This window comes from Orbicella franksi, chromosome 3 (assembly GCF_964199315.1).
Source record: "Orbicella franksi chromosome 3, jaOrbFran1.1, whole genome shotgun sequence".
In the NCBI taxonomy this organism is placed as follows: Eukaryota; Metazoa; Cnidaria; class Anthozoa; order Scleractinia; family Merulinidae; genus Orbicella; species Orbicella franksi.
In genome coordinates this window covers 14,282,501-14,305,000 of record NC_138147.1, presented here as the reverse complement: position 1 = coordinate 14,305,000, position 22,500 = coordinate 14,282,501, and the positions used below count along the sequence as shown (strand labels likewise).

The following is a 22,500-nucleotide window of genomic DNA, read 5'->3' as shown; positions in this document are numbered from 1 at the left end:
TGTTTTCTTGCGTTGTACGTTGGTACGAGATTAGCTTATTAAAGCCTCGAGTTTAGCAGGCAATCGTCTTCTTCGCTTCACAACAGTCATAGCCAACAAAAATAGTGTCATCTTTTAGAGCAAGCTCAGGGTTAAATACTCAATAATTAATCACTCAATGTAAATAGATTTCGCTGTACCTTAACAGAACGAAAACCCCGTACCATGGTGAAAACCTGACCTTTTACAGTATAAGAGATTATCACAGTTATGTACCCACCTTGGGCAGTTTCGAAAAAGTCTGCATGGTCATGATGAAAATTCGTAATAGTAATTGGACCGAGTGGAATACAATTCAGGTGGTAATCGAACGAGTAATTTCAAAATCGGACGATCGCGCTGCTCGAGGGCGATTTTTAATTATGAGCACGATTGCTCCACAAGTACCTTAAGAGGTATAATTTGAGTGATTGATTGACAAAGTTAACACTATTGTATAAGACCTGAGCTGTAAATAATTGCATAAAGACGAGATTGGCCAGCAAATATCTTATCGACGCGTCTTTGTTTTGTGGTGGCCATTTTGAATTTGAAATGCGCGATCATCATGCTACGATGTCCCGCGGAAAAAATAAACAGTTTTTAGGACGATCAAAAGACTTCGGGACTTCCAATCGTGCACGGAGAATAATAAAGGGGCAAGTTGCCATTTTCCTAAGCTAGAGATTTTTATCAGTCAGTCGGTCGGTCGGTCAGTCAGTCAGTCAATCAGTCAATCTGTCAGTCAGTCAGTCAGTCAGTCAGTCAGCCAGCCAGCCAGCCAGCCATTCAGTCAGTCAGTCCGTCAGTTGGTCTCTCAAGTAAGCTTAAACACTAGTATGAGACGCGAGGCAGCCATACCAAAAACACATGAACAATAGACTGGGGTATTCATAGTGTCCATTATTCCCAGTAGTGGTAATAATTCTGAAAACTGTTGTTTTTTAGTGACCCTCCTTGGGAAACCACTGTGTTGCTCAAGTGCGATTCAAAAGAAGAAAAAGGAGACTTTAAAGTATGGCGAAAAACGTACCCCCAAGAAGTTGTAAGTGATGAAGAAACGATTAAGTTTAATCGATTGAAAATTTTAAATAATTGACAGTTTGAAACCTTTTACTGACTGTTCAGTGAACACAACATATTTGCTTGAAGACGTCATATTGAAGACCTCGCGTGCAAATATAGGAAAGGGAACAAATGTAACGAAAACTTCTCCTATTCAAAGCAATAAAAAACTAGTTCTAGCTTCAGGTCTTTTATACTTAATTTTCTTAATTGCATATAGCCCAAGCTAATCTGGCAATGGGCGGAAAGCAGCGTACGTACAAACGTTGACAGCCTCTGCGTGTCTTGAAAACTTTATGCTGAGTTCTTTTCTGACTACCGCGATAACTAGACAAACAATGTGAAAACAATACTTATTTTAGCACAACAACAACTACAGAGGAACGAACTAAAACGATCGAGCACATGTCTTGTCCGTGTGGGGCCTCCTTCCCAATGACCCTATAGGTAATCTCTGTATGAAATGTGTAAAACATTTAAGATAAGCTTAGCACAGATAACAAACTAACTGACTGACTGAAAGACTGACTGACTGACTGACTGACTGAATGACTGAATGACTGAATGACTGAATGACTGAATGACTGAATGACTGAATGACTGAATGACTGAATGACTGAATGACTGAATGAATGACTGACTGAATGACTGACTGACTAAAAAAATAAATATAAATAAGTGAGAAATATATACATACATGAGTAAAAGCAGTGTAAAATGTTTACCAAATGAAAGGCTCCCAGTAAGACGATCCAAGGATACGGTGTCTTCTCTGAATTTTATAGATCTGTGTAATTGCAGAGGATGAAGACAAACTCTTAAATATAAAATATTTTTTAAAAGCTTTTTACTGTAAAGCTCATTTTAACCTGAAGAAGACTGAATAGCCAAAACGTTGTCGTATTGAAGCCGGGACAGTCAAGGGTTTGTCTTCATCCTCTTCAATTATACAGATCTATATACATAAATATATATTTTTTCTCTTCGTATTCAACACGTTTCGTCTTCACGCCCGAGCAATCAGACGTCTGTCTCATATCATTAATTTTCGAACCATCAGAACATTTTGACTCAAGCAAAATCTTAATCAGCAGAAGGAAAATGGAGGAATTTGGCAAGCCTCGGCTATTTTTTCCACTCATGCTCAATAAGTTTGGCATGTTTGCTAATGAAGTAATTAGAAGGTCGATAATTCCATTTGTGCTGTTCTTATCAGAAATCTATTGCTAAATTCCATTTTGACCCGTTCTGATATTTCCGTTTTCAGGTACTCAACCTGACGCACAAATGTGCATGTGAAGATGCTTGTCTATTGAATCCAACAACCATTGCTCCAACAACCATTGCTCCAACAACCATTGCTCCAACAACCATTGCTCCATCAACCATTGCTCCAACAACAAGTGAGTTGATAATAAGCAATGAGTCACGTTCACAACCATAAGGTCTCATAGTGGAGCAAGCTCGTGCTTCATTGCTTTGTCATAAAGTATAGTAAACAGGGTGAACCAAACAGAGCTCTCAAAAAGTGGGTGATCGGTATGTCTTCAAAGAAAGCATAGAGTGACCTTAATGATTTAGTGAGATTTTCCTACTAAGGGTAAGGTTTGTCAACTTACTAAAGAGAAATATAGTAAAAACCCGCGTATAAGAACCTAAAATTTAGGAACCTGTTAGGCTAAAATTTTCCAGTTATAGCACCCTTCACAAAAGAACCATTCTACGCTAAAATCTCAATACAGGTTCTTATTTCCAAAATATAGAGTTTTTGTCAAATATAACACAGTACATACATGCAGTACAAAAAAGGTAACAAAACAAGCCAGAACACTTGCAGTGTTATAAGACCACAATACTGTACTGTGAATGATTCAATAAAAAGGCCACACCCATGGGTACAAGTTGTTTTCTTTTTAAACAAAACGTAAGAACCTGGTTAAGAACCTACAATCGTGGACAAAAGTCCTCGAGACACATAGGTAATTTAACGAATTATCTGTGTTTTACTACTGAAGTTTGAAAAAAGCACTGCTTTTCTTTTAGAAACGCGTTACTGTTCTCCCTCCCCACCCAATACAATGTTGTAAATCAGGAGAAATTGAAGAAGAAGAAATTGTTTTCAAAATTTTATGAGGGTGGGGGGCGAGGTTAGGTAGGTGAAGTAGCATTCGCGTCTGGCGTGTGCGCAAAAGCGCCAAAAGTGCAAATTTGTCCTAAGACTTTTGTCCATGATTGCAGGTAGCCTAATTTCACAGTAAACACCATTTATATCAAAACCTATGGAGGCTAACTTGAAAAATCCTAGGTTCTTATACGCTGGTTTTCACTGTAGTCAGTGCGACAGCTGTTCAAGGCCCGGTGGCCTCATGGTTAGTGCGGTGGAGAGCGCATCCAACGGACTGGGTACTTCTGGCCATGAGCAGGATCACTAAGTTATGTTCATGGACAAGAAACTTGGAATTTGCAATGCCTCTCTCCACCTAAGTGTATAATTAGGTTTGTGTACTTGCACGTTGTCGTTGTAATAATGATGCGGAAAACTTTGATCGCCACGTGACACAGACGTTATGCCAAAGTTATTCTCGACAAGACCTTTTTCAGGAATCCCTTGCTTTGAAAGCCTTCACATTTCGAGCTGTATGCGTGGAGCTCATTTTTGGCCAGATTCAGAGTCAGGGACAGAATTATCTTAGCATCAGATTCATCTTAAGAATCTTCGAGGTCACCCTGATGGTTTTTCGTGACTGGTAAAGAAGCGGGCTTCGGTTCAGCTCAAAACACTCAACTCCTTGAGGAGTTTTTCGCAAGCACAGAATTGTTGGCGCTGGCTGTCGTTGATTCTCTCGTCCACGTCAGACATAAAAGAGACCGAGATGAAACTAGGTCGTCCTCTGTAGCTGTGCGGGATTTTTTCTTTCGGCCAATCCAAGCTCGCTTAAGTCGAACGGTCTCCTCATCTGCTCATTGGAAATTGGTTTCTCATGGACTACACCGGCAATGATGCTTGTTTTACTGAGGCCTTTTACAAATGCTCTAATAATTTATTTGCCTGGTCAGAGATATAATGGAAAACGGTTTGTTGTGCGGCGGCGTGTGAAGGAAATGATCAATGGCGGCTCTAATGGATTTAATCGATGAACTTTTGCAAAACGTGCCATCTTTCTTTCTCGCAGACGTGTAAAAACACTTCAAACAAACATTCAGTTCTTCTTTTGACATTTCTTATATCGGTCTCGAAAATTTAGTGCCACCAGGACTAGCAAGCCATTCTGTTAAGGTACACATTGTTTTTGTTACATAATCTTCATGAATGGGTAAAATCTCGACGGTCATATTTTGATTTGCAACTTTTAAGGGAAACTTAACGTATACCTACCGCTAAATAATCTAATCTCGAACTTTGTGGCTCTTCTGTTGTTACTGGGACGGAATTATCCATAATTTCCTGTATTTCTTCTGTAGATAGCTCACCGAATCTGTTTTTTTTTTTTTTTCATTTTTTTTTGTCGACGAAACTTGGCTTGGCGCGAAAAAGTTTATGCCGAGCGACATTTACCGCATTCATTTCCATATAAGGTCAAACGTAGGTATAATGGCTGGTAACCGAGACCCAGTGAACCAATCAGAAAGCTAGAATTGCATTATCCGAGGTTAAGAATTTAATAATTCAAGTTAACCGTAACAACTACTGACAAAATCCACATAAAACTTCATAGTTTTATATCAATGCGGCGTAAACAGCAAGTTCATAGTTCTATATCAATGTCCTCGTCGTCATCTGGATCATCAGTGTTTTCTCAACTGGCTTCGTCGACATCCGACTCAGTGATGAAACGAAAGGGGTTTGGGAGGCTGGGATCACCCAGCACAGAGAGCTGTGCTTGTTACTGTTCCGATCCCTCTTCACATGGTTGGCCGTTCTCGAAGCCGTGAAGCCGTGAATCATTTAATCTTCGGAGCCATCAACTGCCAGATTCAATGAAAAAGACTTGAGAGACTTTACAATCACTTCTGATAAGAGCCGTGACCAGGCGTTCAGTATCCATTGGACGATAGTCTTCCTTTGTGGCTGTCACATGTTTCGAGCTTCTGTATATTCCTTTGCACCACTTGCCATCCATTCATCATACTGCGCGGTAACTAATACCTTGAACGGTTTGTTCCAACTAACGTCTGGCGCATGTACATATTTTGTACAACCAGTGGGGATTATGACTTGATCAACGTTAATTCTGACAAGTGCATCTTTCACACTTTGCATCGGTGGCATTCATACGTCGATTAAAGGAAAACACAGGCGTTCTGTTGCACTTTGTAATAATCATCGCACTTTGTAATACCTGTCGCACTTTATAATAACACTTGTCGCACTTTGTAATAAAATAGCTGTCGCCCTTTGTAATAACAAGTTGTCGCACTTTGTAATAAACTAAACTGTTGCACTTTGTAATAACAAGTTGTCGCACTTTGTAATAAGCTTTCCTTTGAATCGGATGTTTGGTAGAAATTATGACTTTACTAATCCCCCAGGGCACGAATAAGTTCTTCCTTGATATTTCGCTCTGCATATTAAACTGAGGGGACGAAAAAAAACAAAAAAAAACCGCGTTCTCCTCCACGCTTCTCGCAATTGTTATTTCTCTTGACTACGATGTTTCGTGACAGAAACATTTGCTATCAAGAATAATGACTTTTAAAAATCGGTTTTGTTTAGCCGCTCCATTGGCTAGGTACTAGTCTAGATTATCGTGCAAATGACCCTATTGCATGTTTAATTTGTAAATGATAGCTCAATTTAGGTAATAAAAGAGGTCTTTATTATGGGGTTTTAAGATCTTAAGTAAAGATTCCAATTTGAAGTATACCGGCATCTCCTGCGGATGAAAAAAGGTTTGTTTCCGTGGAGTTTTAGAGGTGAAGAAACTGGAAAGAAACTTGCAGGGACATCCTGTATCAGTAAAAGAGTAGAGGGGACATCTTGCTGGTAATGAGAACAGCTGTACTTCTGAGAGTCTTCTAAGAAGGTACCGTAAACTATAGTTAAATAGATTAATTGTGAAATAGTGTCGTATTTTAATTCAAAAATTGCATAGGCTTTTAACATAAGCCAGAACACGAAACAGCAACCATCATAGCGTAATCCGTTTATGTGATATTGGTACTACTGCATTGAACCAGAGTGATATCAAAATAAAAGTGAACAACAACGAACAATAACATGAAACGGAAACTAGTTGTTTCGAAATACTCACCAAACAACTGAACGAACAAAATGTTTCTCTCTCTTCAGTTCAAGAAACTGTTTTTTTCTTTTAAGCAAATGGTCATTAAAAGACCATGGGTGATTCTGTTCTGGATGGGCATGACAACGCAGATTTTTTTGTTTTTGTTTTTGTTGTTTTTTTTAAAATTTTTTTATTTCCATTATTAAATACAAAGTACAGCGCTATTATTAAGTGTCAATAACATAATTACAAAACGTTGATAATAATATAATTATTTGAACTATATAGTATAAGAAATCATAATTTACTATCAATAAGTAATTTCCATCTGGTCTGAAATTTCCTTTGCGTGTTGTTTTTTAAGGCTATGTACTTTTCAGTCTTATATTTCATATTAATCATTTCTTTAAAAACAGTAATATTTGGGCTGAGACTTCGTTTACGACTCGTCCAGATATGCCATTTTGCAACAATTAAAAAGTAATTTAGTAAGTCACTTACTTCATCTAATTTGCCTATCAAAACATCCTGCAAGGAAAATTCAACCTGTTTACCAGAAAGTGCAAACCAAAAATTTTTGAAATCTTTCCAAAACTGGTTAGTATGAAAACATTCATAAAATAAATGATTAACAGTTTCTGAGCTAACTCTACAAAATGCGCAAGAACCGTCTTGAACATAACCTATTTTGGCTAGACGAGAACTAGTGAAAGTGATATTATTTAAAATCTTGAATTGGAAGCTTCTGATAAACATTTCGGATGAGACAGTCTTCACTTTTATGAACGCTTTAGTAACAGCTGAATCTGCTAAACCAAAGTCCTCTTTCAGTTTAGCAAAGCCCCGTGAGACTCGTGCCTTACCCGAAACAAGCAATTCATAAAAGTGTTTATTTTTACATACAGTAGGATTAATCTTTTTCTCCCCACATTGAAATTCCAAACAGCTCTCTAGTTCACTTTCGGTCACATCCAAATCCTTCAGGTGGGCAGGAACAGCAGTACGAATTCCTGACCAGACCCAAAAACTTGTATGCTTCAAACCTTTACTTTTAGCACTGTTATAAGATTCTATATTATTCTTGTTGAGTTGCAAGTGGTTGATAAGCAGGATACCTGTTTTAACATAATTTGAATAATATATTGTTTTATTATCTATCTTAATATCTTTGTTGTTCCAAATTATATTGTAAGATATAGATGGCTTTGTTGAAAACAAACAACGCAGATTTTAATAAAATGCTACTTTTGATTTTTTCGCCAGAAAATGTTGAGGATGTCAAACTATCCCAAACCACGACATCGTAGATCCAGCCAAGCATTTGCCCAATTTGGCCTGGCAACTATTCGCCGTACCTTCAGCCTAACGCCACTCGAAGATCCGAATTTTTTAAGTAGGCTTCTGACGCTGACGATGCCAAGTTCACCACCATCAGAGAAGTAAATACTCTGCAGCATCGCAACCAGTCTACGGGTGATATCACGAAATCGGACGTTGACTTGACATAGGTTGTTATACATACGGCATACATGGTTAGGCCAGGAAAAACCTGAAGATAATAAGTCCTCGAAAAGGATATTCTCTAAAATTTCATTCGGAACCCTTTCTATGGGGACGGTATTGTCGTTCTTAAATGCCATTTCAGCGGTCTGGCTCTCAATAAAGTTGATGGGTATTTGTATACGGTGTTGATCTTGTTCAAGCAGCTCTCGTTCCTTTCCTATATACTGGCCTTGTGTGTTATCCTCCTGAGTAGATAACAAATCTGGGCCATCATCTTCCATCTCTTCTTCTGCCCTTTCTTCCTGCTCATCATCTTCCACCTCTTCTTCTTCCTCCTTCAGCAACACTCTGCCGTCCACACATATGTAGTGTTCTCCGTAGCTCTCGCATAATGCCCCACTGAACTCTTGCAGTGGGTATGCTAGAAGAGGGAGAAATCAGCACTGTGGCATCAGGTCCCAAAGTCGAAACTACAGCAATATTTTACAAATCTGCTGTCGCTTGTAAAGTGATTTAGTCACCATAGGTGCCATTCTTTGCCATTGAGTGTAAATATTCTGCCCAGGGCGTGGCCGCAAAAAAGCTCCAAAGGCATACCTTCACTGTCGTTTGGATTGTTCGTCAGGTACTTCACAATTTCTTCCCGGACAGTTTCTGGTAATCTGTGTATACCAAGACGGTTTAACCAGAAGCACAGTGCCCCAAAGTGACAGTTTCCTTCATCTGGTGGATGGTACATGAGAGACAAATCCATGTCAGAAAAGTCTAGGTCCAGAAAACGATCGCAGGCTGTTAATGGTTTGTACAATTTTTTTCGAAGTTGTTTTATTTTCTGCTTATCCTTGTTTGTGCTTCCTGGGAGGCGTTTCCTAATCCTTGCGATGTCTCCTACCGAAAACCATTTTTCTATGTGTTTACAAGAATTAGGAGACCTAAACCTGACTTTTTATGGGTCAGGATTTGTTTTCTCTTTTTTACTACTGTACCTTTAACAACACACCTTCTTTTCGGAGGAAGTTTACCTCCTTTTTGCGGTCTGTACCGTACTAGGACGTGCTCTTTTACTTTAAAAGTTTCCGCTTTGTGGCGTCGCTTGTGGCTCTTTACCATTCCATCGTTAAGCTTCTTGCTGTAAAGCTTAGCTCTTTGTCTGATCTTCTTTACTTTCTTCAGGTGGCCGGGCAATTCCCGATGTTTTAGGCGCTGTGGTAACGATGTTATCATCAGAATCTACACAGTCCAGCGACGCCTTCATTAATTGATTTGACTTCCGCCCGTAGTATATTTCGAAAGGAGACCTCCAGCCAAGTTATTCTTTACATTCCTCATTCAAAATCCGGTTGTAGTCCTCAAGATTCGCTCCCCAGTTAACCCCATTTTTGCCCAGAGATACGGCTAAGTCGTACATGAATTTTTTCTTAATCGTCTATGCGATCTCTCAACCTTTGCCTGGGACTGCGGGTGGTAGGGTCTCGATTTAATTAGCGTTATTTGTAATTGTTTGCTAAGAGGTCTAACCTTCCCTTCGAATTCTTTTCCTAGGTCACTTTGGAAGCGATCCGGTGGACCGTGCTCGTTATAAATCCTCTGAAGTGCCCGACTAACTTGTTCGCTTGACTTTTTTTCCAGCGGCCCCAACTACAAATACCTACTGAAAATATCCATTACGTTCAAAACATACTTGTGCACGTGCTTGTTGTGGTTGACAGCCCCTTTGCTTAAGTCCATCAGGTCAATATGATGCTAACCTTGAACGATCTTGGCGAATACTGGCCTTGGTGTAGCTTTGTTTGTGAACTTGACATTGTGAATGCGATACTTCGCTTCGTTGTTTGTCACTCGTAGGATATTTCTTTCGCTCAGACCTGCGAAGTCAGCTGCGGCTCGATTCCGCAGTTTTTTCACATCCACCAGCTTTTGCTTGATCAAATGTTGTTGCAACAAGACTTCCTATCGATGACTTCTTAACTACTTTCTTGCCATCAAAGTACAGTGTTGGGGTAGATTGAGGTCCAAGGTGCAAGCTGTTACGTTGGCGCCAATAGCGCACTACCGCATTCCTCTGTTCGTGTGTGCGTTCTGCCACGGCACGTTACAATTTCCTTGTACCAGCAGCAACAGCGTCTCGTAAGCCTCATCGCTTATGAAAATATTCCCCTTTCTTTTCTACTCCGAAACTGCAAAAACACGATAGAGCAGCTCATAAAGGGATAAAATAAAAGGAATAGAAATAGGCGGCTCTTAGGCGTCAAAACTGACACCAAATTGAAAGACGTGTTACCTACTCAGAGCAACTTGAAACCATTCTGAAATGAAGTTTCCCTTCGAAACATTTGCGGTGGCATCGGAAGGGTTTCCGCACGTGAGCACTGACAGATCGTGCTACTCTGGGCCTTTGTTTCTCAGTTGATTTTATTGGCTACGATCTGAGCTGTCATTGGTTATATTAGAGGTTTATTTTGCTCACAGTGAGTTGCCTGCTGTGAGCTTTCCTTATGTCTAGCAGCATTCACGAAGACCTGCTGAATCTTAAAAATAAATTAACGGTGGGAGACTCCAGCTCATCATCTAGACGTCTTGTCGAAGATTTGCAAAAGAAATATGACAGTCGAATAACCCAAGATACACTTTTTAACATTAAAGTTTAGAACAGGTCAGCAGAAGACCATTTTAGCTCAACCCTAATTCAAGACCAGGAGGGTACTAAGGGAATAAAGGCATTCAAGATAACTACCGATGGAAATTGCCTTTACAATTTACCGTGCTTGCATATACTGCGCGGGCCTATAGGCCATTTACACTGCATTGCGTGTATATTTCGAAGAACTTTGGAATTTGTCTTGTAATGGTGTTCAAGGTACCCCGACTTTTACCCACAATTGAAGCAACTATTTTAAGTCCTGTGACTATCTCCCCCCCACCCCCCTCACAAAAAAAGAAAAACTTCATATAGAGCAACAAGTGGCGAGTCACTTGGAGCCTCCATCTTCCTTGCTAACCCTTGAACTCAACCCTCTCGCGCATCTTTTTATTTTTACCAGGAGTTATTTCCCCTCTGCATTCCATTGTTGCTAAGCAAGCTGTGTGATCTCCAAAATAACAATTCCGAGAAGCGTGGAGGAGAACGCTTTTTTTTTCGTCCCCTCAGTTTAGTATGCAGAGCGAAATATCAAGGAAGAACTTATTTGTGCCCTGGGGGATTAGTGAAGTCATATAATTTCTACCAAACATCCTATTCAAAGGAAATTTTAAAGCTCATTACAAAGTGCGACAACTTGTTGTTACAAAGTGCGACAGCTTAGTTTATTACAAAGTGCGACAACTTGTTATTATATTACAAAGTGCGACAGCTATTTTATTACAAAGTGCGACAGGTGTTACACAACGAACGGTTTCGATTTTGTTCCGTTAGCCCGAGCAAATAAGCATACCGTGACCATGACTCAGTTTTCATGCCCCGTCGTCTTCAAGTTTGATGGATGCAGCTCCCACTTTATCAACAGTAGTGTCGGACACCATATCATCCCATGCAGGCGTTTCATCTATAGCTATAATGCAAGAAGATTTATTTTCGTGTTGTCGCGAAAGACGGTGAACATGTAGTATATAGGATATCAGTTTATAGATAACTCTATGTGCCTCTTGCTGGGCAGTGGTCGTCTTTCTTCTCAGTGAGAGTCCATTTCGGAGCATATACTTCTGAAGCCAGCCTTCCGGGTCGCCTTAAGCAAGTCATTTCTAAACTCGTGGATTCGCGAAGCGTAGAAACGTGTTTGTTGTGGGGACTCCGACATGCAGATGTGTCACTCACTCAGGTTTAGAAACCGTTCGTAATTAGTCGGACCAAACGAGAGCGCCCGAGCCCGACGCCATGTTGGAATAGTAACCGTACAGTTGCGCTGTTACTATTCAAAGTCCAAATTGACAATAATAATATTAGGTGTTTCGCTAAAGTGAAGTGGGGTTGACTTCGAATGTTGGAATTAGTACTATGGCCAACTTGAAGGCTGAATTTCAGGAGCAATTGAGTTGTCCAGGCGTTAAAAATGACCAGGAGATGAGCATTTGTTTGCAGGAAAATGACCTGAAAATGAATAAATCTCGTACTAATGTGGTAAACTTTGATGAGAATGTGTTTAAGTCGTCAACCTTAATGAACTTATATGAGCGAAACAATTTTTAATGAACGAAACAGCTATTGACGACAGGACAAACATCGGCACCATTATATAATATTGCAACTTCATTTTTATAATTTAGTAACATCTAAACCTGAGGCCAGCCGAAATATTGTTTTAAATATACGACGTTGTGTCAGCCTTGCAGTAGTCTTTGACTTACTATCGTTTTACTTTACTTGTCTGGCTTATTAGATCTCCTGTGAGATCCAACGTTCAATCAAGCAGGATCTTCGTTCAAAGCTTTGCAGTTTATAGCATTAAGTTTTTCGTGTTGAGTTGTCCACCTTCAACCGACATCGAGTTAAGGGTAGATTAAAATTGTGTTTTCTGTACTTGTCTTGCTTATTTTAGTACATTGATCTGAACTCTGAGTGGGATGTGAAATGCACATAAACTTGGAGAAAAATTATTAAATAATTGATTTTGATAAGCTTAAATGATTCTTACCCTGTCTTTTGTTTACACTTTTGCTTCCTGATTGAAAAGATAACGAAAGGAAAGAAAACCCCTGTGAGCTTGTTGGAACACATATTTATAGGTCGACAGATTTTTTGGATCAACGCTAAAAATGGTTGCCAAAGAGGCTACCTATTTTGATGTATTTTACGTGCAATATATAGAGACAAGCGGCTAAGAAGTGCTGTCTCATAAAAAACCTTACCTATAGCCTTGAGTGAAATGCAATGAAAAAGGGCTGTAAGCTCGTGCGATTTGATAACATGCAAATTTTCCCAGCAGGCAGACAAACATCAACATCAAGATCTGGGTGTGTGTTTGTGAGTGTGTGGTGGGTGAGGGGGTGGGGAGAGTGGGGGGGGGGGGAAGAGTATTCTATGGATTTTTTTGGCAGGAGTGTCCTCTGACTGCGACCCAGGAATCCTTAACCTTTACCACGCCATGTTCAGGTGCAATTTTGCCACCCTAGCTATTCTGGACGTATGTGTTTGTAATCAGTGTGTGCAACAAAAGGCTACGCTTTGTGAGATAAGTGCGACCTTGCGTGGTACGGACCCGGCTTCTTTTAACATCCTTTAATAATACACCAATAATTGCAAATTCACCAACATATTTCATCTCTACATTACTTAATCCACGAGTTTGGCCATAGGTCTCCTTTGATTACTTTCTGGACATCTTTCATCGTACAAGTGTTCGGCCTTGATCATGATAAGTTTGCGTGACACTCGGAGGCCGCTTGCTCTTCTGCCATGGATCCATTCAAGAATTATTTCTTCAAGGTTATCATCCGTAAGTTTTCTTCCACTTCCATCAAGCCTTTCTCTTCCTTGCCCTTTGTGTTTTCCTTTCAGTTCTTGTATTGATAAGGTAAGGTAATGTAACTTTATTTTAAGTCGCAAACATAGGGAGTGGTTGCCCAATCTCCCGAGCCAGGGGCTCATGACAAAAACGCACGACTATTTACAATAACACATTACTACTTACAATTACTATATTCGCTAAGATAAAATCAGAATTAAAATATAAAATATTCATAAGAGCCACTAGTCCTAATATTAAAAATTTGAGTTAGAAAATACAGTTCATACACCGGCACCCTGCAAATTCCACACCATTCAAACGAGAACGAAATTGTGTCAAAGTGGTCGAGTGTTTGGTGATGGCTGGTAACTGGTTTCACATGTGGGCAATCTTATAAAGAAAGGAGTTGTGTATGACAAGAGTGTTATATGGTGGCTGTACAACATTTAAGCCACTTCCTCTTAAATTATAGTTATCCTAGGTGTAAAAAAACCGAGAAATATAACTTGGGCCATCTAGTCTAAAACACTTAAAAAATAACACTAGACGCTCTAGGAGCGTTTACTCGGGCTTCGTACCGCAATATCAAATCGTACTTTACAAGTACGCGTATTGAACACAATAAAAGCAAATAAACGAATCAGGATATTTTCCCCTAGGATATTTACTATCGTGGCGATCCGAGTGGATTGTGCAGCTGAACATCTTCGCGGTGTTGCGATCTTAAACCCTTTTAAGAGTCATATCTCCATTGGAGGGCGAATAACCTCTTTCGAGAGAGCCCAAAACGAATCATGATAAACTCCTTCGCGAAAACAAGGCTAATAACAGGGCGTCAAATTACATTGCACATAATTTGCAGAAACTTTCAAGTAGTGTCTTTTGCGGATACCTTCCGAGAATTTGCGACCCCTAACGCAGTTTATGAAGAAATATTCAAGCTACATATTTTTATTGACTCAAGGCGAGAGTATTTAAAGGGACTCATTTATATAACGGGAAGATGCGACATTCTGTTTTGCTATTTATTTTGGTTTCATTCTCGTCTAGTTCGTGTCACACAACATGATTTTCTTTAGCAGCCAGACACAGTTTTCTAAAAGAACTCGCGATTGCTAAGACTGCTAAGTATATTTGAACTACTAGTGAAATAAATTTGGCTAAACTATCGTTAATGCAGATTTTCCTTAGGACTTGGCAAGAACATTGATTCGTCAATAATCCCGCGCAATTCCCCGCACAATCGAAGTTTTAATTTTCCTGCACAAATTGTCTCCAGACTCACACAATGTTATGTTTTCCCCGCACCTTACTAGAAAGCCAACTAACTTGGAGGTAAGATATTTAATTCAAGTTTACCGAAAGTCCTATCAAATTTGGAGATCGACATATTTTGCGCGGTGCAAGAAACAAGTCCAAAAACGTTTTCGTATCTAGCTCGTTTTATTGCAATATGATTTGTTTTACTGCAGTGTTCTCAATAATAACGGCAGGAGCCACATTCAGTCATTAACTACCTATTTTTTTGTCAGTGTTCAGTTCGTAGTTTGAAGTCATACCGCGATCGGCTCAGTTGTTATCTCACGAGAACGTTTCGAGCATGAGCTTTGCTTACCTGGCTGGCTTTCAAGCAATATAATTCGAGGACCGAGACTTTCTTAAAGCCTATGTGTATGTGAGATGGAAGTGTCAGTAAGGCGCGATTCTTGCCAAAACTTTCTTCGCAAGGCACCACATTCTGTTACGAAGAGCGAGCAATGTCGCGTTCACGTCCCCACTTTCCACGGTCTACGCATGGAACGCCTGGGACAATGACCCCCCCTCCCCGCTCCGACAGCTTGCATTTTCATGACTCGGACTTTCCTATGGAAGCCCAAGTAATGAGCGATTGCATGATACGTCTTTGCTCAAGCGTGTCCATGGCAGCCATAGCTAGTCTACCTAGCCATAGATCATAGGTAGCCGAGTTCAGTAACGACGTAAGGTGGCCGAACACAGTTTTGCGCGCGCTTTTGCTGATGCAATTCAGCGCGCGCACAAGGATTGCAAAAAACAAACATGCCGTCAATAGAGCGATCATTTTATTTACTCAACACCCGCAGTATCTGTGCTATTTTTCTCTATAATTGAACGCAGCGTATTGATGGCTTTAGTCTTTTATTACAAAGATATGTTAGAAAAGGTAGCGATGCAAAGAACCCAGCAATTCTCAGCTTTTTCTTTCTTACCGAAAGAACCCAGTTAAATGCAGCGCATGCGTAGTAAGTCAAAAAATTGCGATTGAATGAAAATTGCACTCTCGGAAATACGCCTATTTCTCGAGAACCGCTCATTAGAATTTCACGAAATTTGGCACGAAAATACTTTAGGAAATAAGTAACTGGAGTATTGAAAATAATTGAACTTTAACAAAGGAAATTCTAGATATTCCAGTGAACCTTCAACAAGGGATAATTAAAGATCTCTCTGTTAAATTATTAGCAAAATGGTGTTAACATGTGAGAATCGTTACAAGCTTGTTGCATGCAAATTATAAAGAAAATCTAATGATTAGATTTTCTGCAAATAAACAAAACCGATTTTAAAGGTCTGTTTTTATTTATTCATGTTGCCATGGCAACGGCACATACGTCAGTTTAACCATCAAAAAACCAAAGTTTGTGTTGTTAACTAGCTTGCTGCCATTTTTGACGACCGAGGGATGAAGGGTTTTAGAGAAAAAGGTGAATGAAACACAGGTATCAAAAACTGTGTTCAGCCACCTTAATCGCGTAGTGACTGGCACATTCGATGGTAATTTTTAAAGATGTAGAGACTCCCAGCAGTAGCAGGCAACAGTATTCAATATGTGGTAGCACGTAGGCAACATGAATATATTTATTTTCCGCGCTACAATCATCATATCGTAAGTTTCACGGCACGGAATCCGCTCTCTTGAAAGTAAAAAAACGACATTTTATTAAAGATGAGCAGACAGCATGTCACCTTGCTTGTTCTGTTGGATTTGAGCGCGGCTTTTGATACCATTGATCATGGTATCTTAATTGAGAGGCTTGGGTCTGCATTTTGAGTTCGGGATACGACACCTTCCTGGTTTGCATCATATTTAAGTGGCAGAAGTAAGCAAGTTTCAATCGACGGCACGCTCTCAACGAAGTTTGATTTGGAATGCGGTGTACCTCAAGGTTCGTGCCTCGGGCATTTGTTGTTTGTTGTGTATGTTAGCAAGATATTTGAAATTGTGGGCAAACATAATTTAGAGATCAATTGCTATGCGGACGATAGCCATTCGTATCGAAGACATTCGTAACTGGATGCTGAACGACAAATTGAAACTGAACGATGATAAAACTGAATTCATGATCATTGGCACATCGCAGCAACTAGCTAAAGTATCTATTAACAGCCTTCGTGTCGGCATTGCAACTATCACTCCTGTGTCGTCTGCAAGGAACTTGGGCTCATAGTTTGATTCCAAGCTGACGATGGCAGTCCATATTTGAAAAACATGTAATTCTGCCTTCCATTATTTGTGTAATCTGAGACGCATAAGAAAATATCTATCTAAGACGACACCAAAACTCTGGTTCATGCCTTTATTTCAAACAGAATTGAGTTCTGTAACAGTCTTCAATATGGTCTGCTGGAGCATTAACTCAATAAGCTACGGCGTGTGCAGAACATGTGTGCTAGATTAATATGCAATGAAAGTAAATATTGTCACATTACTCCTTTATTAGTAGATTAGGCTGCCCTGCTTTATTAGGCTGCCCGTAAAGTTCAGAATTGAACTTAAAATCCTGTTGATTGTTTTAAGATTATTAAGGGCTTAGCACCTTCGTACTTAAGGTTTCTAATTACTCCTAAGCCTGTATCTAAATATAATTTTAGAAGTTCTGGTGATAGTACCCTACTTAGTTATCATTAAGTTATCATTAGATTAATCAGGGAATCCATTTCTATTGACACTTTTAAGAGAAAGTTGAAGACCCACCTTTTTAACAAAGCATTTTGTACCACTTAGATTATGAGATTGTAGTTTTAGCTTAGATTATAAATTATTTTTAGCTTATTTTTTTTAAGATTATGCTAACAGATTTAACTTTTTATCTTTCAGCTATTTTTTTTCCTGTGGCGCATTTTAATATATTTGTATAGACATTTGCGCCTTATAAGTTTTGAAATTATTATTATTATTGTACAGAGAGATCATAACGTCAGATGGAACTAAGCGTTTAATCCTACGTGAAGCAGCTATCATAGCATATGCTTTTTCCAACTCGATCGTAAGCATGGGGCTTAAAGGACAAGTCTCGGTCCGCTACACCTAAAATTTTAAGAGTCGGTTCAATTTCAATGGGCATGTCATCAACTCAAATATTGAATGTATGGTCCAGTTCAGACGCCGAACTTTTCATGAGCCGAACTTAATTCGAATTTGGACCGACCCAAATTACCAAAAGCACACCTGTTGATTCAGACGTCGAACTTAATTCGCCGAACTTTATTTAGTTTAAACCAAAACACATCGAAATGTCAGCGATTTTCAGGCAAAGTAAAAACTGCTTGTAAAATACGTTACAATAAGTTATGCATTAGGTTCGGCTCATGAAAAGTTCGACGTCTGAATCAAAGCCGTTCCAAAGCCGAAATTCCCGGCTGAGCTAGGCGGGAAGAACGGCTGGGCCGTTCCAAATTCAAATAGCCGTTCTTAACTGATTCAGACGCCGAACTTTTCATGTACTTAATTCAATATATTTGGTTCGGCTCATGAAATGTTCGGCGTCAGAACTGGGCCTATGACGAGAACTACCCACCGTTTAAGCTATATTGGTGTTTACTTGCAGATAGTTCGCTGTGAACCAGTCGGTTAATTTCTTTATGTCTTGATTCAAGGTTGATTCGAGTATAGCAGGACACTCTTGAGCGATATATTGCGTCGTGTCATCAGCGTACAGACGTAGGGAGGAAGATCCAGCTGGGCTATGAACATCATTCACAAAGATATTGAAGAGAAGCGGGCCTAGAAGGCTCCCTTATGAAACTCTACTGCGAATGGGCAGTCAGTCTGACACGTCCTCATTGCATTTGACTAGTTGTTCCAGTTTTTCACTCGTCTTGGATCGGCGCAATTTTCCATACAAATGATTCCTGAAGCACATTTGATTTTGAATAGTCTGGTTGATCCACGGCAGGTGCTTGCTTTTAAGGTACACACGCTTGCTTGGGTCGTGATCATCTATAGCGTGCTTGAGAAGGCTTCCCCAGTAGGACCAAATATCATTCAAATCATCGAACACATAAGCAGTGTCCCATGGGGTGTCTCTTAAGGTTGAAAGAGAAGCTGGCTCATCAAAATTTTTCATCGGATCGGTATTCAATACTTCTTCAATACGATCGGTTTAGGTAGTCTTTGTTTTCTAACCGGCATTGTAAATTAAATCATGGTCGCTAATACCAAGATGAAGGGTGCCGCTTGAGGCAAATCGCTCAGGATGCGACGCAAGAACAACATCCAACAACGTTTTCGTTGAAGCTGTGACTTTTGTAGGAGAAGATATTGTGTTTGCCAAGCAGAAATGGTCGCAAAAATTCGAAAGATTATAACTTGATCCGACTGAAGACCCAGATTCTGACAGCATATCAATACTAAAGTCAGCAAGAAACATCACATGCTGCCAGCACCCTTTTTTCTATCTCTGCGGATAATGCGATATTCTGGACGAGCAAAAAGAGAGCTGCTCACTGACCCGTCGACTTTTCCTTCTGCCATGAAAAATAATATCAAATCAGCACGCATTGAGTAAGTTTATAACATCGTCCGCTTTGCCGTGAAAGCTACTTATATTAAAGTGACCAATCTTCAAATTTCTCTTATAATACGCGTTGATGTTTGAAGTGAACTACTCAGTCAGCAAAAGAACAGACTCGTCGCTTGAAGTGAAGGAATCTGAGCAATTTGCGTTGTCGATGGAGTTTTCAAAAAAGCTATCCGAAAATTGAGGCAAGGAGCAAGTAAAGCAACACCAAGTTCCGTGACAGCGATAGATAGATAAATAGATAGATCCTTCCTACTCATGGCCGAACACTTGTAATGTAATACTCAAGAACAACTCGAACACTCGACGCCATTATGGTTCGCCCCGAGAACTTTAAGGCATCCAGCGCACACTTTCCTGATAGAACTCACTCTACTTGTGTTTTCCACTGTAGGACCAAGATTCGTAGAAATATTCCTGCTTTTGTTAATTCTCGTCAGCTGAAAACAGGACTCGCTGTTTGGATAGTAAGTCAGTTTAGCTCCAAAATATATTTCTTCTAGACTCGAAGGTTTCGTCCGCCAGTTAATCAAAGTTGTATTGCCAGTATGTACAAATTCGCTAAGTAAGAGGATTTCTGGCCTTGGAGTGGAGTTAATCCAATAACTTGTGGTCATAGACATAAATAACAGAGGAATTAAAGCACCAAAACTGCGAAAACTGGGAAGAGCTTTCACTCCGCACGCCATCTTATATCTGTCAATGTTAGAGCTCATGATACCTTGATGCCTTGTTTTAGCGCCACTCGCGGATACGCTTCACATCAACTTTAGATTTTTTGGCAGCTGCATGGTTTGATTCCTTCTCAGCGTAATCTATCGCCTCGTATTTCAACGACACAGTGAAGCTACGCTCCTTTTCTCCTCTGTGCGAGGTAGATGTGGACATAATGGGAACTTGGAGAGCTAGAACTTTTTACTTCACCGTGCGCTTACATGTGCAGGAAGTTGTGCAGGACCTGATCTATGATATGACTATATGACTATAAAATGATCCAAATGCTGTTGGTGTGCTTAAAGTAGTATCCCCGAGGGGAATTTGGATTTAGCTGGGCATATTCCTATCGAGCTCTCAAAAGTGCTTCCTGGTTTTCTGGACGCTCCTGACACGAATTCCCTCACTGTCGCAGTTTTTGGAGAACGTAAACGTGAAGTGGGCGTTGTTGTTCCTAAATGCTATCGAACTAGAAAAAACGGAAAGAAAATTGCCCTCATTCTGAGCACAGAAATTAACAAAATAAAAGAACGATATCCGTACTTTGAACTTGAGATCGAACAGGATACAATTCGTAAACCATCGCTGTTCAAGCAAGCAAGATGTTAAATAAATTGCGCGATTTTGCTTTACAGAGCGTTTTCTTGATTTTCAGACGATTTTTTTGGGGGGCGTCTATTGGAAACGGGCCGTTTATTAGAGAGGGCGTCTATTTCAAACTTTATACCATACGAGGGGCGTTTAATGGATGGGAGGCGTTTATAAAAGAGGGAAAGTTTATAAGATCATTTACGGTAGTTGTGCTTCCTTACCACGTCATTAAGCGTTTTGTTACACCCCCAACTTCAAAAGAAGACTTGAAATTAGTTAAATGATTTCTGTAGTTTTTCCTATTTAGTATACGGTGGGAGAACTCGTCGGCTATAAATAGAGTGTTACAACCTTTCAATTAAATTTCCTATAGCTGTAGTTTTCACTTTTGAATGCAAAAATAATACCTTAGAAACGCCACGATTCTTTTTTCTGTACATCTGTAGCTGACCCGCATGATGACACTGACATTAAGAAAATAGTCGCCTGGACAGTTACTGGAATTGTTTTATTGATTGCCATCATCGCAATTGTCGTCAAGCGGAGAGATCTCAGAGCCCGCTGGCAGCAAGTAATGAGAAGGCGACAAAATGATGAGGAGCAACCTATCCTTGGTGAAAATAGAGGTGACGTAGTCCAAGAAACTCGAAACAATTTCCGAGCCAGTACAAGTGGAGGAAGTGAAGAAGCCTCGGGAAGCAGCTCTGTCAAGCCTTCATCGAGTGGCACATCAATGCTCAAGAAAGACGACATCAACACTAAGTTGAAAAACGTGACGAAGACAGTGCGCTGAACATGCTTAAAAGAACAGATCTCCGCTGATCGTCGAAAGTTCTCTTCCGTAATGTCTATACTATATTACCAAACGCCACCAACTAAACAAATAAATTGGCTAAAAAGATCCTACAGAGCAGCAAAGAACATGTATTTTTGAGAACAAGCGCTAGATTACAAGATTGGAAGTTGATTAATCTTTATCAAACTTGGTTTGTGAAGGAATGTCCAGAACTAGTCGAATTTTAAATCTTTGAGAGTCATTACTTTTTCCCTTTTAGATTACTCTTGGTATTCTCTGGTCCGAGAAAAGGACATAATTTAATAGGGATTTTTAGTCATGACGACGGCGACGCCGAAGACAACGCCTTGTAAAAATTAGATTTATATTTTACCTTCGAATGTCTCAACTGTACAGTTCTTTTTAGTACGTCTATCGGTCTAAAAACTTGCTCAGGCTAAATACGCAATGACAAAGTTCAAATCCAAAGGAAGATACGAAAAATTAGCCACTGCGGTTCGCGTTCTCCAAAACTCGTAGAACATTAGGTCATTTCACGTTGTTTTTTTGCAAAAGACTGTTAAGAAATGTACCAAGATTTCAAACGCACGAGCAGAACTATTGTTCTACTCATTAACTGTTTTGTCTGGTGACGTTCTCGTTGGCGTCGCGGTGATTTCCTATAGGTCCCTAATTTCTTACGATGGACTTATGGATCTCTCGCTAAGGTCTCAATAGACTTGTACAAATAGTCTAAAGCTGTTGTATAAATATAACTACAAGACTAAATAGTATTTTAAAGGAGGTATTTCCAAAGAAAATACATTTTGATTTAAACAAACAGCATTACTTATAGTTTGGATGATGCAGTTAGGCTGATTCCTCTGTTGAGAAAGACGTGATCGCGCATTTACAGTTGAGCGAATTATCGATCAGAAACACAGCTCTTTCTTTGTGACCTGGAAAGCCGTAACTATAAACTGCTAAGATTCAAATTTGCAGAAGCAGCTTGCCTACAATTGAGAAAGTAATATTCAAGAAATGTTCATTAATCATTAAAGACTGATTCAAAATTTTGGTTTGGTGTTAATGTAATAGCCAAGTCAGAGTATTTCATGAAACGAAAGTTGGCATTCAATGACATTCGCATGAGCGAATAACATATGAGGTGGTGGAGTTACTCAAACATGCATTTATACGTAATACATATCAAACACGAAAGACCGTGTTTGAATACATTTCCAAACACCGAGAACAGAGTTTAAAATACGGCGCGTAGCGGAGTATTTTTGACGAACCTAGAGGTATTTGGTAATGTGGTCAACCTCTGTCTTAAGTGTTTGATATAT

General features: G+C 39.7%; 1 protein-coding gene across 2 annotated transcripts in view; it reads left to right on the top strand.

Moving 5' to 3' along the window:
• Positions 1–22,500, top strand: part of LOC145481427 (uncharacterized) — a 46,793-nt gene that overhangs the window by 23,931 nt on the left and 362 nt on the right. For both annotated transcript variants that reach the window (XM_081459913.1, XM_081459912.1), the window contains exons 5-7: positions 967–1,063; positions 2,351–2,486; positions 20,823–22,500. The exon at positions 20,823–22,500 is cut by the window's right edge and continues 362 nt beyond it. In XM_081459913.1, the coding sequence (XP_081316039.1) occupies positions 967–1,063; positions 2,351–2,486; positions 20,823–21,169 (580 nt within the window). In that variant the 3' untranslated portion in view covers positions 21,170–22,500. The remainder of the gene's footprint in view (positions 1–966; positions 1,064–2,350; positions 2,487–20,822) is intronic.